The sequence below is a fragment of the Monodon monoceros genome, unplaced genomic scaffold (assembly GCF_005190385.1).
Source record: "Monodon monoceros isolate NGI ecotype Baffin Bay Population unplaced genomic scaffold, NGI_Narwhal_1 Super_Scaffold_20, whole genome shotgun sequence".
NCBI lineage: Eukaryota > Metazoa > Chordata > Mammalia > Artiodactyla > Monodontidae > Monodon > Monodon monoceros.
This window is the reverse complement of record NW_021703777.1, coordinates 19,799,848-19,814,636: the sequence shown is the minus strand read 5'-3', so window position 1 is coordinate 19,814,636 and position 14,789 is coordinate 19,799,848. Positions and strand designations below refer to the sequence as shown.

General features: G+C 42.4%; 1 protein-coding gene across 3 annotated transcripts in view; it reads right to left on the bottom strand.

Moving 5' to 3' along the window:
* The window catches only part of NFKB1 (nuclear factor kappa B subunit 1), a 121,291-nt gene that overhangs the window by 15,669 nt on the left and 90,833 nt on the right, over window positions 1–14,789 (bottom strand). For all 3 annotated transcript variants that reach the window (XM_029234653.1, XM_029234654.1, XM_029234655.1), the window contains 5 exons: window positions 9,198–9,341; window positions 7,825–7,914; window positions 5,919–6,104; window positions 4,602–4,743; window positions 880–994 (listed from right to left, as the gene is read on the bottom strand). In XM_029234653.1, coding sequence (XP_029090486.1) covers window positions 880–994; window positions 4,602–4,743; window positions 5,919–6,104; window positions 7,825–7,914; window positions 9,198–9,341 — 677 coding nt within the window. The remainder of the gene's footprint in view (window positions 1–879; window positions 995–4,601; window positions 4,744–5,918; window positions 6,105–7,824; window positions 7,915–9,197; window positions 9,342–14,789) is intronic.

Genomic DNA, 14,789 nt, shown 5'->3' with positions numbered 1-14,789 from the left:
TAGAGAAGACTGACAGGGCCGGGGAAAGGCAGCAGGAAGAGAGAGTGCCCCGGGAGGGAGGAGGGAGTAGCTCTGGAGAGCGGAACCCTGCTCACGTACGTCCTGCTTGTTTGGTCCCTTAGCCAGACAGGTTGGCCCAGGTCTGCCGGCTCCCTACACCCAGCATCCAGGCTTTGGTTCTGTCCAACAGTTTTAATCTCCTTTCCTCACCTGAAATCTGCATGTGCCCAACAGGCAGCCTGAGTCTCCAGTCAACTCCCCTATCTGAAATATTTGAAGACCTCTGTAACAGAGGTCCTCAAGCTGCTTTTGAACCCACCTAATTTCTATGTAAACCTGATTTGGGCAAATCCCTTTGGTGTCCCCTGTTTTCTTCACCTTGAGCTTTCTGTTTCTGAAAGACACTTTTTCCTTCTCAAACAACGCTTTTACCTCTCTGTATTCTGATTCAGCACCCTTCATTTGATACGCATTTAATCTAGATGCTGTCAACATGTTTAGCAGACTTCAAAATTCTTGTAAATCACTAGCTTTTCAAACTTAACTTTTTTTCAATTGCATTTTTTCTTGACAGATGTGACATATTTATTCTATGCTGGATCGACTGCTTTGGCAGATTTCTGAAGTTTAAAGTTTGCAGTCCCCCAGCAGGATGCTGAATTTCATTGTGGGGTGATTGCTATTACACCCACAGATCAAAGGATCCTAATTCATAAAAGAACATTCCCATGTAATGGGCTTTTAAGATATTACCTTCAGAGACATTTTGTTTTATTAACTGTTAACGTTATATGCTACTGTTAAGAAACACACGTGCGCACGCACGCACGTACAAACGATGGATTTTTATACAGTTGTCTCCTTGATATTTCTGCTTACCTGGTAGAGATCATTTCTCATGTTGATAATTTCTTCAGAAATCAAGCCAGATGTGACTTCTAGCAGATCTCTCACAAGCTGAGCATGAAGGTGGATGATTGCTAAGTGTAAGACACTGGAACAAAAATATAGTGGCAATAATCAACTAGACTGTTCATGGAAAAAAAAAAAAAAGATTCCCAAGGTAGGATTAGACTCGCAGACTGTATCTGGCTCTCATACCTAGTTTTCTTTGGCCCCCAAGTGTCTCGAATCTATGAAACATCTTGTATCCAAGGTGGGGAGGCTTTACTGCCTACTCATTTCCAGTACCTGCCTGCTCTCTGGTCTCTGGGGGCATTCAGTTTGGACCCTTGAGGTGTAAAGGAACCCGAGCTTCGAGACAGAGAACCTATGTTCAAATCCCAGCTCTGCCTCTGTGCCTTGCACTTTCTCCTCTGACTTTTCCCTGACTTACCCCGACACACAGGTGACGTGTGTAAAATGGCTGCACTAGGATCTGTTCAGAAGAGTGTAGATATCTCACGTAGCTCTGCCACCTCCTCCCGAATACAGTGTGGTGGCTTTTTAAGATCTTCCTAGATCCCAAGAGGGGAGAACGGAGTCAGGCTCTTAACTATTGGGAGAAGACTCTAGACGCAAACTTCTGAAGGAACAATGTAACTGCATCTCTCCACCGAGTTAGTCCCTCTGCCTGGAATGGTCTTGCTCCTCTTCTCTGCCTCAACGGCACCTCTTTATCCTTCATATGCCAGTGCAAACCTTACATCCTTGGAGAAGACTTCCTCAACTTCCTAGGCAGAGCAAGCTGTCTCCCCTCAAGTTTACTGCTTGGTTGAGCGACTGCAGTTTTCTGTACCTCTTCCTCTCTGGCCTGTGATCCTCTCAGAGGCTGGTTCCCTCTGGGTCAGTCTTATAGCCCTGGCGCACAGTTTAGGCACTAAAATAAGGATGACTGAACAAACTCAGGGCGAACACTAATGAGGCTGAAAATATTGGCAGGTGCCAATCATCACTCCTAGGAACACATTTTTTTAATTGTTAAGAAAACTTAAAATTAATTGGAAACGACTCCACAATAAAAAGTGGCTACTATTTGTTTAGAGCTTCTAATACCAGACCACACCGAGCCCTCGACATACATCATCTGTCTAATCCCAACCATCTTATGAGGTAGGTGATATTATCCTTATTCTTCAGGTGATGAAAGTGAGACTTACGGGTATAACAGAACTCAATCCAGGTCGTATATTAAGTCCAGGACTGTCTTGCCCCAAAGCCATCTCTTAATCCCTTAAGCTCTCCTGCTGCAGGGGCACATGGGCACTGCTCTGTAGAGTCGCAGACGCACATGTAGGAGGATGAACCCTCCAAAGTATGGACAGGTTATGATGCAGAGCACTCTGAGGATCCCAGGGAGGCAGTACATACGGGATTTGAGGCACAGGCTGGATTTTCTCTAAAGACATTAGGTGTCATTTTATTCAGGCCACCTTCTTGGTAATAGCAAGTGTATATTACTTGGGATTAACATTGACTCAGGAGAGCCTGAAAAACTAAACTGTGACTTCGTTATTTGAGAGATTTTTTAAATGAATGATTTCAGGGCTTCAGTACTGTCTTTTGAACCGTAGGGCTGGAAGAAGACTGCTGAAAAGGGCCCAAAGTCTGACGCAGACATGATGCACATATACCAAGAAAAAGGTCGTACTTCAAAAACTGCCTAAAAATTTCCATGTGCAGCTCAGCATTTTGTAGCAGAAGAACATTCCCCCTCCCCCATAGATTTTCACACCCTCATGGGAATTTCCCCAGTACCAGAAGCTTTTATTATTTTTTTTCTTCATTGTATTTTCTGTGATGACTAACGGCCACAGGATTCAGATTATTAGCTGAGTATGATAAACTCAGTGAAAACAAGGGACTGAGCTGTGAAGGCCAAAAGCTATCCCTTGTCTATATTCCTACGAGGACTCCTCTTTGGTCTCCCCAGGTCTCACCCCTCTGGCCTCCAGCTGCGACAAGCCCCGCAGGCCTGCTTGCGTGAGTATGTTTGGGGTCCAGGGCGGGGACTCTAAGGGTTCATCTCCTGCTTGGGCAGGGAAAGCCAGCTCCCCAGCCTTTCCACATGCATCCAGGCCCTTACACACATCTATACCTTCCCCTCAGTGCCCTCACCTGAATGCATGTGCCTGTGTCCCTTTCCACAATCCTCCCTTCGAACACCAGCAGTCCCTTTCTAACTTACCTATGCTCGTCTTTCTTAGGCCCATCAGCAGGTCCCTAGAAAAGTCACCTGAAATGCTACTGTCCTGTCTTGGTTAACTGCTTTCTCTTGTGGTTATATGCTACTGAATGCTAAATGGATTATTTAACCCTGTAAAAAACATTCTGCTGTTCATGACTTGACACAAAGAAGGCTGTACCGGTTCCTCTCATACTGTATTAACAAGGCCAGTGGTTACACCACATCCTTGGTTAAGCTGCAAGGAATGAGAACAAAGGTCTCTGTCTGAAGCCCTGAGGCTGGCACTTTCCTAAAGCATTTGGTTCAGTGTTTAAACTGAGGTTTAAAACACGGCGCCCGAGAGCTCTTCCACAGAGAAGGATTTCTCATTGCTGACACTATTTTGGGAAGGTTTTAGATAAAGCACTTGACTTGGATTTGAGGGCTGCTGTCACTCGTTATTTTTATAGGCTTTTGAGATCCTTTTAGAAGTCTCAATGAAAGGACTAGGAGAACCGTTTTAGAAAGAAGCCAGGTGTCTTTGCAAATACAAGCTCAGTAACAGCAGGAATGGGAAGCACGGTGCTTGGAATGTTAGACTCCCACACAATGCGGGTTAGGGCAGTCACAAGAGTCTGATTCCGTCACAGCCTGGTGACCCTCAACAGAGGCAGTAGAAGAGGAACCAGTAACTGGGAGAGCATGACAACGGCCTCCTAACGATTTTGTTGCCGCTGTTGTGCTGTCTCTAGTGGGCTTTTCCTTGAGAATATTATTATGACAAATATGCAGCGGGGATAACAAGCGCTTTAGGGATTTGGTAAGACCAAATTTTATTATATTATTCGAATAGATAAAGCAAATATTCCTATTCCAATAAACAAGTGCTTGTTTATTAAATATGATTCTAAATCGTATTCCAACAAATCAAGCAGGGCTTTTCAAAAAGTACCATTCCCTATATACACTACCAAATGTAAAATAGATAGCTAGTGGGAAGCAGCCGCATAGCACAGGGAGGTCAGCTCGGTGCTGTGTGACCACCTAGAGGGGTGGGATAGGGAGGGTGGGAGGGAGGGAGACGCAAGAGGGAGGGGATATGGGGATATATGTATATGCATAACTGATTCACTTAGTTATACAGCAGAAACTAACACACCATTGTAAAGCAATTATACTCCAATAAAGATGTTAAAAAAAAAAAAAAGTACCATTCCCCACACCCATCTTAGTTTTCTCGCCCAGAGTGCTGTACTCTTAGATGAGTATCCTGGCTATTTTAGAGCCCAAGTGGTGAGAGCCACAGGACAGGAGAAGGAGACTGTGCCACTGTGCCACTCAACCTTATTGACACATTATTTTCCTTGAGAGGGTGTTTCAGTTGCAGGACCCAATAACTTTGATCAATTCTTCTCATTTCTAGCCAGCGTGCATACAATGCTTTTCTCTCTTCGCCCCTTTAAAACAACCCTTGTTTGCAAAAGTCCTGACTTACCTGTCCCCATTCTCGTCCTGCACTGCAGTGAGATGGCGCTGGACAGCCAGCAGCATCTTCACATCTCCTGTCACTGCGTAGTCAAAAAGGGCATTGGCATGCTGCTTGGCAAGCTGCACAGCCTTCTCCAGAAAGAGGTTATCTGCAAGGCAGTGGATCGCAATCACAGTTGAGTTTCACTATACCTGCTCTACAGGAATGCCATGCTTGAGGCCAAGACTGTCGGCATCAGTGTTCTGATACCCTGAGACACATCGACTTAGTGGAAAATGCTCCTTTTGGGGCTTCTGGGTTGTGTTCACTAGAAAAAGCACAGCTGGACATTGGCTCACTGACAAATATAGAGGCTGACCTCAAAAAAATCTGTCTACAGTTTGTTCGGGGAAAAGAAATTCAGAAGTTTCTGTTATCTTAAGGGGAACAATCAATCTCCAAATAATGTTAACTGGGTTTTGCCACAATTGTAAATAATCTCTCGGTGAAATAATCCTTCATGGGAGTCTTGAACGACTCTCTTGTTAGGCAAAAAGTGTCAAAAATCAGTCTCTGCCGTAGAGATACAGACTCTCCGAGAGCCATTGGTGTTTTTGTAAACTTTGCTTCCTGAAGGTCAACGGGAGGAAAACTGTGGCTTGCAGGTCAAATCCTGTGTGTGGCCTGTTTTTATACGGCCCCCTAGCTAAGCATGGTTTGTACATTTTTGAAGGGTGTTAAAAAAAGAATATGCAATAGAAACCATGCGTAGCCCACAACTCTACATATTTACTATCTTTCTCTTACAGAAAAAGTCTTCCAGGCATAATCTAGGATGACCTAGACCCATGACACATACTCTAATGGGTTCTGGTTCCAAATATGCACTGTCCCTCCTAATCCTAATTCGTCAAAGGAGGCATCAGGATAAAGGGAAAAGTCCTTATTTTCAGGCGAAATTCCACGTCAGTATGACAGTCGAGAGAAGGGAGACTGTCAAAGTTATGCAAACTGCTCTCTCTTATCTGTGGTGGAAATGATTTAGGTTCTCTCTCGTGATACCCTAAAACTGCATGACGATGACTGGAGAAGCATATGTAAATTTATGCACTTTATATTCAAAGATAACACTGGGAGAGTGGAAATCCCAGTGTGAATAAAATAACCTGGCACATGCTTTTCAAAAGGCACACAGGGCTCTGAAGAGCACGCTGAACTAGATGTTGATGTATCGCCTTGAGGTCAACAGAAAATAAACCTGTCTTCTGGAAACAGGTTGTCCACCTAGAACTGACCCACGCCCTCACCAAGCAGTACAGTGCAGTCCTCTGTGTGCTCGCTCACCCTGGGAGCTGTGCTTCTCCTCCTTTACTCCTGAGTGCGCCAGATCAGCCTCAGTGCCCCGCCTGCAGGACTCTTTATCTTGCTTGGTGATGATCTCTGCTGCCTGCCTGGAGAGATTTATGGCCTCTCTGTCATCACTCTTGTCGTAACCTTCAGGGTCATTTTTAGATGGGGTGTCCATGGTTCCTAAGATAAAAGCAAAAATTCAGCTTTTCTTCCTCAGTGAAATCTATTAATTAAGTTATAATTCACTGTTTCAGCAAAGGTCAGATAAAGGTAGGAGGCAGGGTTACTGCAAAGGGAAAAGAAAAACAACAATTTAGAATTCCTTTTAAAATGGTCATAAGTAACACGTTTTGGAGCTATTTTAAAGTCACTTTCAAAAAACTTTTTTTAAATTGAGGTATAACATTGTAATAATTTCAGGTGTACAATGACTCGGTCCTTGTACACACTGCAAAATGATCACCACAGTAAGTCCAGTTAACATCCATCAGCATATATAGTTACAAATTCTTTTTTCTTGGGATGAAAACCTATTTAAGACCTTAAAAAAATTTTTTTTTACATTTCTAAAAATGTACACCTCATTCTGTTTATCTGTAAAGGAGAAAAATGAAATAAAGCTCTTCTAGGAATTGCAAGGAAGTGGAATTTTTAAAGTTCTTGAAAACAGAGCAGCTATTTTTTTCCCTAATGCTCAAGCAGGTTGTGAAGATGTGATCTCAATTCACATTCTTTGGTGTGGGAGCTATCCAGTGCACTGTTTCTGATCACAATCTTTCAGGTCCTACTATGCTACCTGACAGCTACTATGAGAACACCGAGATTTTACAGGCAGACCTGGTTCAAATCCTGGCTCTGCCACTAACAGATATGTACCTTCAGTGAGTGAATGATCATTTCTGAACCTTGGTGTGCTCTGTCTGTAAAATGAAGATACTAATATTTTCCTTACAGAGGAATCATAAAGATTACAGTTAAAACATGTAAAAGCACCTGACGTAAAACAGGTGTTGAAATACATGAGAAGACCTTGTTGTATTATTTCTTCAACGAGTACACTAAAATGGACATGTAATAGAAGTATGAACACAGGATGTGACAACTGCTAATTAGGGGATACATTTTTTTTGGTTGTAAATTTATTTATTTTATTTATTTATTTTTGGCTGCACTGGGTCTTCGTTGTTGTGCACGGGCTTTCTCTAGTTGTGGCGAGCAGGGGCTACTCATTGCGGTGCGTGGGCTTCTCATTGTGGTGGCTTCTCTTGTTGCGGAGCATGGGCTCTAGGCACGTGGGCTTCAGCAGTCGTGGCACGTGGGCTCAATAGTTGTGGCTCACGGGCTCTAGAGCACAGGCTCAGTAGTTGTGGCGCACGGGTTTAGCTGCTCTGCGGCCTGTGGGATCTTCCCGGGCCAGGGCCCGAACCCGTGTCCCCTGCATTGGCAGGTGATTCTTAACCACTGTGCCACCAGGGAAGCCCCCAGGGGGATACATTTGATGAGAAAAGACCATCCCTATAAACCTCTAAGTGTCTTCAAAGGTGTAGTATTTAAGAAAAAAGAGAGAAAACAGCTAAGTTTGGTGACTTTTTTATGTTTGAATAGTCAAGTCTCTCTATATCCCTATTTAATGTTCTTTTCTTTCCCCTGTTCATGCCACGTACAAAGTAAATGTATAAATTTAAATATAGTATCAGGAATAGAATCTATACTCTCCACAGGAAATAATTTTTTGGAAAAGAAGTATCTTCTTAATTTACTGGCATTCATCAATTTTTTTTCAAGATAATGTTGTGGTGAGTAATGATTAAAAAAAAAAACTTTTTGGCTTTAATTAATTTTTAAATAATTTTTTTCGTTCTTTTCTCAGTACTAAAAAAAAAAGAAAAGTGTTACTTACCATGCTTCATCCCAGCATTAGATTTAGTGGTTCCAGGGTGGAAGGTAATTCCACCATATGTAGGAAATCCATAGTGTGGGAAGCCATACCCTGAAATGGCAAGCAAAACAAATGAAACCTCATGATGATTTTTTAAATAAAAAGAAACTCAGCAAACGTTAGTGTCCCTCCCTCTGGTGAGAACAGGCTTTGGTGTGCCCGACACGGTCCTTCTGTTGAGACTTAGTGATAAGGCACATCACCGGGGGTCCTGGGACGATCAGAATTCGACTCTGGCCAGGTTACATTTTTGGCAACCCAGGCAGAGCCCAGGCTCTGGGCAGCGTGGAGGAGCTCATGCTGGAGAAAGTCTCCCACTCCTGCATGGAGGGGAGAGGGTAACGGTGAGTGGCTGCCACCCAGACTCAGACTTGCTGACACAGAAGACAGTAAAGTAACCCCTGGAGGGAAAAACTGAACAAAACAAAATACAGAAACATATACTGGTTCCTCAAGAGAAACATGCCCCCACTGGTTACTCTCATGCGTTTCTGCTGGAAGCACAAGCTGGTAAAACTCTGGGAAGCAGTGAGTGTTAGTTGTCATACTCTCTGACATAGTAATTTCACTTCAGAGAATCTAATTTACAAAAATTATCTGGAATAAAAGAAAAGCAATGTGGATAGAGGAGTTCAGTGCAAACATTTTAGATAAGAAACAGGAAATAATCTTCAAGTAAGTTATACTACGGTTTGTTCATTTGATGAATTATTACAAGTCATTAAAATGATGCTTAAAAATGATGCTCATGTAAAATTTCTATTACCATCGGGAAATGCTTATGTTAAACCGTTAGGAAAAAGCAGCATACATGACTCTATACACAATCATGATAACAAATAGGTCATACGAGTAAATGGATTAAAACACTATGCAAAATAAGGATCACACATGTGCTTGGAGAAATGTATAAATATGTATTATAATGTATGTACCTGCCAAAAAACAATAGTTAATCTTTGATGGCAGGATTTTATGTATCTACAACATAGTGCAAATATAATATGAAACCTTTCCAGTGTTTCCAAAGAATACCAAGACAACTGTACCAAAAAAAAAAAAAAAAAAAGGAGGGGGGAATATACCAAAACGTTAAGAGGTATCCTTTGGGTAACTGGCCTTCGTGACTTTTTTCCTTCTTACAGTTTTTGGTATTAATCTATCTACATATTATAAGATGAACATGCATTTCTTTGGAAAAAAGTTTGCTGGGAAATTTTAAGTAATGTAATATATCATGTTCAGTAATGTCACAACACTCAACCCATAGACAAGGAAATCTAGGAGAAGAAAATCTGCCCTTTCAGATGTGAAAGAACAGGCTTGGTTCGTACCTGGGCCGGTACTACCAGCACCACCGCCTCCACCGCTGCTGCCGAACATGCCTCCACCTCCAGCTCCCGCCCCACTGCCGCCACCGAAACTATCTGAGAAATTGGGCATGAGCTTCTGCCGTTTCCTCTGCACTTCCTCTTTATCTGTATTTAAAGGAAGAGAAACCAGAGGAGAAAAGATTGATTCAGCTCCACTACTAGCCACAGAAAGAATACTGATTCTGATGGTATTTTTAAACATCTTAAAGGGAAATAGAAAGCACCCAAGGAGGAAGAGATGCCAAATGTCAAGAAGCATTATATTTATTCCAATAAGCACAAAGACCAAGAACCAGCCTCAGAGGGACCACAGAACAGTACACACCCAAATTCTCTCTGCCATTGTTTCTTAAGTCCCCCCTGTCATTCAAGTTAGTGAGAGACCAGACTGCCCATCAAAGATGAAGAGACTGAAAATACTGAATGAGAACAACATTACTGAGCGTTTTCACTTGGTCATACAAAACAACTGTTGCTAATCAGCTAACATCTATTATGCGTCTACAGTGACCTAAGTGCTGAGGATAAAGAGAAGTATGACATCATGTCTTTGCTGTCCAGAACCCTCCAATATAATTTTAAGGTTGTAGGGGAAAGACTTAGAGACAAAGCACTAAAATGCTATATATGTTAAATCCATGGTGCCAACTAGGGTTCCAGGAGTTCAAGGAAGGACTTCTAGGGAGTCTCTGTGGGCTGGAAAATTCAGGAAAAGGCTTCCCAGAATCAACTCTATATCAGGAGAGGGCAAAGGGAGGATGTTCTGGGAAGGGGATGTAGAGGGAAAGTAACGAAGGGACCAATGTGCACTGCGTGCTTATAAGAACAGCAGTGGATCAGCTTAGCTGAAGTGAAAGTTTAGTATGAGGAATTCTTGAGAAATGGGGCTGATTGGGACCACATTGCCAAGCACCTGGATTATGAACCTAAGGGATTTAATTTATAGGCAGGAGAGCCATGGAAACGTTTTTGAACTGGGGAATGCCATGCATATGGTGGTATTTTAGAAAGATTCATCTGTCACTGGTGCATAGGATAAAATAAAGAGTCAAAGTGAGAGGCAGAGACAGTGCAGACATAAGGTGTTGGAGGCTGTTCCTTGGTGGTCACCACAATAATAAAAATGCGTGCATCCCAGGAAGACAATAAAAGATGGATCTGTAGTCATTGGTAACTCGAGAGTCTAAGACTCATGCAAGTCTAAGACCACTACTTGACTAAAATACAGTGATGCCCTCTGAGATTTTTGATTGGCCAAGTCTAGATACTACTGAGACTTTCCCCCCTCATTCCTCATGTGGTTGCTCTGTTTTTCTTTTGCTTCTCACCAGCTCCACTGCCCCCTGTGAGTTCTGCCAGTGCCTTTGTGGTCTATTGTTCCTTTCTTGTTTCTTCTTTCTGTTTCCCTTTCTTTCCCTTCTCTGATTTTCCCACCCTATATATTTTTTCTCCCTTCTCTCTTCTGAAATAAAGCACTGAAAGAAGTTTTTGGTTTTTGTTTAAATTAAATCAACAGTCAATATGGTATTCTTTTTTTCAATCAGCAGCCCAATATTTGACAACTGTCCTATTTCTGATTCTTCACATCAGTTCTGGTCACTGTTTATGTTCAGAAAGATCTTCACTTATTTCTAATTCTGTCGTCATTTCAGTCATCTCAGGGCTAGAAAGAATGCTGTTGTGTACTGATTATCTCGTGATCATCTAAGTGCAGTTGAAAGATAAGCAGGGGAAAGTAGGGTAGCAAAGTACCTTAAAAAATAATCTTTTAAAAACGGATCCTGTCCAGACTCGCTAGGAAGAAAAAAGCCAGCATGGGTCAACTCTGAAGAAAACATGCTTCCACCAGAAAGGGGTGACCTCGAAGTGGAGAAACTTGAGCAATTTCCTTATCAAAGGTTTTGGACAGATAAAGTTTCTCCATCAGTTGTATCATAACTAAGTCACAATTATTACTCATCCTATAAACTGTTGATCTCACATGGGATATTAGTTCATCAGAAATATGAAATACAAAAGCAAGGCAGACAACATATTCACCTTTAGAAATAAATGTTATCTACTGACACGCTTTCTAGCAAAGAGATCATTTGGTATTTGCTATGTACTCCTTTTGACTTATAAAACAGGGACATTCACTGGTTATATTTCATTGTAAAATGGGAATTTTTAAGACTCAATTTAAAAATATTAACTATCCTACAGCCATTAAGATGTTAATAACAAGAAACTGATATAGAAAATTCCATGTGACAAGCTTTTTTTTTTTTTAAATAGAAGAACCTACAGTCTGAATTTCCATGGAATTGAACATGGGGATTTTCACCCTGCGTTTACTTACCCTTGTGGTCTGCTTTTGACAGTGGACCATGGGATGTACTATGAAACATCAACCTATTCTAAAAGGGACCTAAGTGGCCACTCACTACAAGTTCTCCTTTTACAGAAGAGGAAACCGAAGCTAGGATGTTGAGGGACTTGTATGAGGTCAGGGCTCAGTGACGAACAGATACAAGGTCTAATGAGCATTCCGTTATATTAGGTCACCATTTCGGGGGAAACACTCCAACATATCTTTGCTTCCTTTAATAATTGATGATTTAAGATAACAGCTTAGTTCACAAATGTCGATAAAACTTTTAGCCTCTACCACCTTATGCTGTGCATGTGCCTTAAAAGTATCTCATTCTCACTTTCTGGGTTGTAGTTTGCCAGTAAACACGCCGGCATTTATCCTGACCATACCTTTCATAATCTACAGATTATGATTCTGTTTCTCCCTAATCTCCATCTCTTCAGACTGAAAAGTCATTATGGTCTTTCTTTGCTTTTGTATAACAGTTCCTCAACCCTCTTCTTCCCTTGCCAACCATCCCTCTCCTGATTATTTTGATTGTCTTCCTGGACCCAACCATCTCCATGACGTTTTTATGAGACACAACGTCAATGACCATAAAGGATGCAGAGTTCAGGGCTGCATGATTCTGTACAACAAGAGGAATATGATCTATTTCTTTGTCTAATGTCTTAATTGGTGGCACCCAACAAGTTACTAGTCTGTTGGGTGAGGATGGCAACTTGGTTGGTCAAACAGTAACTTAGCTCTCAGATATTTAACAAGCATCTACTACGTGACCTACATTGTCCGAGATGTAGCAATAAATATGAAAGACCAAATATGTGACCTAAAGAACACAGGTAGGAAGAAGACAATAGACACATAAATTAATAGGTAAGATAATTTTACATGTTGATAAAAATAAGTGAAGAATATAAAATGAAGCAATGAGTTCAGGAGTGACTGCAGGGGCTGGGGGCAGTGGAAGGTATATTCAAGGACTTCTGATAAAGGAGCACAATGATTCCTCGGGTTGTATAGTTTAGATTGATCTTCACATAGCGATTCGGATGCTAAATGGCCTGCTACTTTTCTGGCCAGTCACACGTGCCTGGTGCGATCATTTGTCCTGGTGATTATTTCAACTTGGGATTTTATAATCCAGAAGGTTCTCTAGACTAAGGTAATTTGTTATCTTCAATAAAATTGTTCTAATCTCACAACAACTCAACCACAATACATGTTGGCCATTCCTTCTGTGGAGCTCAACTACAAACTCTTATTTTTCCAGATGGTTTTCTACATTGTTCTTATAGATGGAGCTTTTAGTCAATGATAACCTGGAAGGTAAGTGCCTCACGCATAAAGGTGAGATTTTGAACTTTCAGGAGACCCCATTCTCTAACTCCAGCCCTGGATAGCTCCTACCATAAGAGGGTAGCAAAGAAAGTAATAGTCTGAACGTGTCGCTGCTGTATCAGACTCTTTTCAGGCACCGATACCACTGGGAAAGGGACACAGGCAGCCTAGAAACCAAGCTCAGCTTTGAGTATTTCTAGGCTTACACATGTGTAGGTAATCTGGGTTTCCTTTTTTTTATCTGATTCTCTGTGTTAGAAAAATTGACATTATTTTGAACACGCATTTTAGGAGAAGAAATCTTTTTTTTTTTTTTCCCCTCAGAAAGTGCAAAACAATTTTGCTCTGTTTCTCTTCTGGGTCTACTTTTAAAGAAAGGTGCTTAATCCAAAGCAGTGATTTTCAAACTTCACGCCCACGGCCCGTTCGGAAGCCCTCAGGCAGTTCCTGGGCAGGGAGGGAAGTGAGGAGAGGTAAGCCTCCTTCCTGGATGAGCCAAGTGGGCGGACTTGCCACCTCCACTTCAAGCCTCTCTGGTTTATATACTGGGATTTCGCACGAAATGTCACGTGGAGAGAAAAAAAAGGATCCTCTGCTGACAGTGTTTTCAAAGCACCAGTAACGGAATGCACTATACATCTGACCCATCAGTGGAGGGGCCACAAGCTCAGAGAAGAAACAAGAAATCACAGAACCATTTTCTAAATGCTGCTGCCACAACATGAATTCTAGGAAAAGAAAGCCCTCCTCAAAGATCCCCCATCACGTTGCTATCACAGGATTAGCAGCCGTGTGGATCGTTGCTGCGGCACCTTTGTGGGTTCCAGCCTCAGCCAGGACCTGGGCGCCCTGTCCCTCCCCAGTCTCACTTCCCTCTAGTCCAGGGGTTTCTAATTATGTTTGTGCCACGGCCTCTTTTGCAGTCTAGTGAAGTCTACGGACCTCTCCTTAGAATCACAGGTTTTAGTATGTAAAATTCAAAATAGGATTACAAAAAAAACTAATTGTTTTAAAGTACACTTCTAGCCATGGAGCCCCATAGGGGTGAGTGGACTCCAGGTTAACAAATAACCTTTGAGGCCTGTTACCCTCATTCTGAGAGGAGTCTCAGTGTGAATTTCCCACCCTGCCCTCTCTTGAGTTCCAGTCCTGCCTTTTGAATGGCCTGTTAGGAATCTGCCACAGGAACCTAAAATGCAACATGCTTTAAGCTGAACTCTGTCTTTGCCCACCCAGATCTACTTTTGCTCCTTTGACTCTTCATCAGTTCAACCACATCACAGCCTTCCCAGGCTGGGATTCCTAGAACCGTCTAGGACTCCTGATTTTCTCTTTTCACCCCCCACCCCAACCAGCACCTGGGTCCTCTTGACACCATCCCTGCACTGCCTCCTGAATCCACCTTCTCCTTTCACTCCACTGCATTAAGACCTTCACTAACTTCACCATTTCTCACTTGGATTCTTGCATTCCTCCTCTGACTCACTGTCTGCCACCCAGATAGTCTCTTCAGTGTCTACAGAGAGGATCAGAGGCATCATTCCAAATCCAGACTGGCCTGGTCATTCCCCTTTCCAGAGTCAATGCAAAACTCTTTAGGTGCCAATCACAGCCCCACAGAGCCTGGCCCCGGCCTTCCTCACCTGCTGTGGCCTCCAGGAGTGCATCTCAGTGCTCATAATGCTCACTCTTCCCTGAATAAACACTAGCTGTTTTAGCTCCTCACGTTTCCTAAGTCTAGGAAACCCTTTCCTTCTCTGTTGCACACTCAACTACTGAAATACATCGCCAATTTTCAGGACCTTGAAGAAGCCTTCTTCTTGGTGGCTTCTTCAGAATCTAAGGTTCGTTCTCCT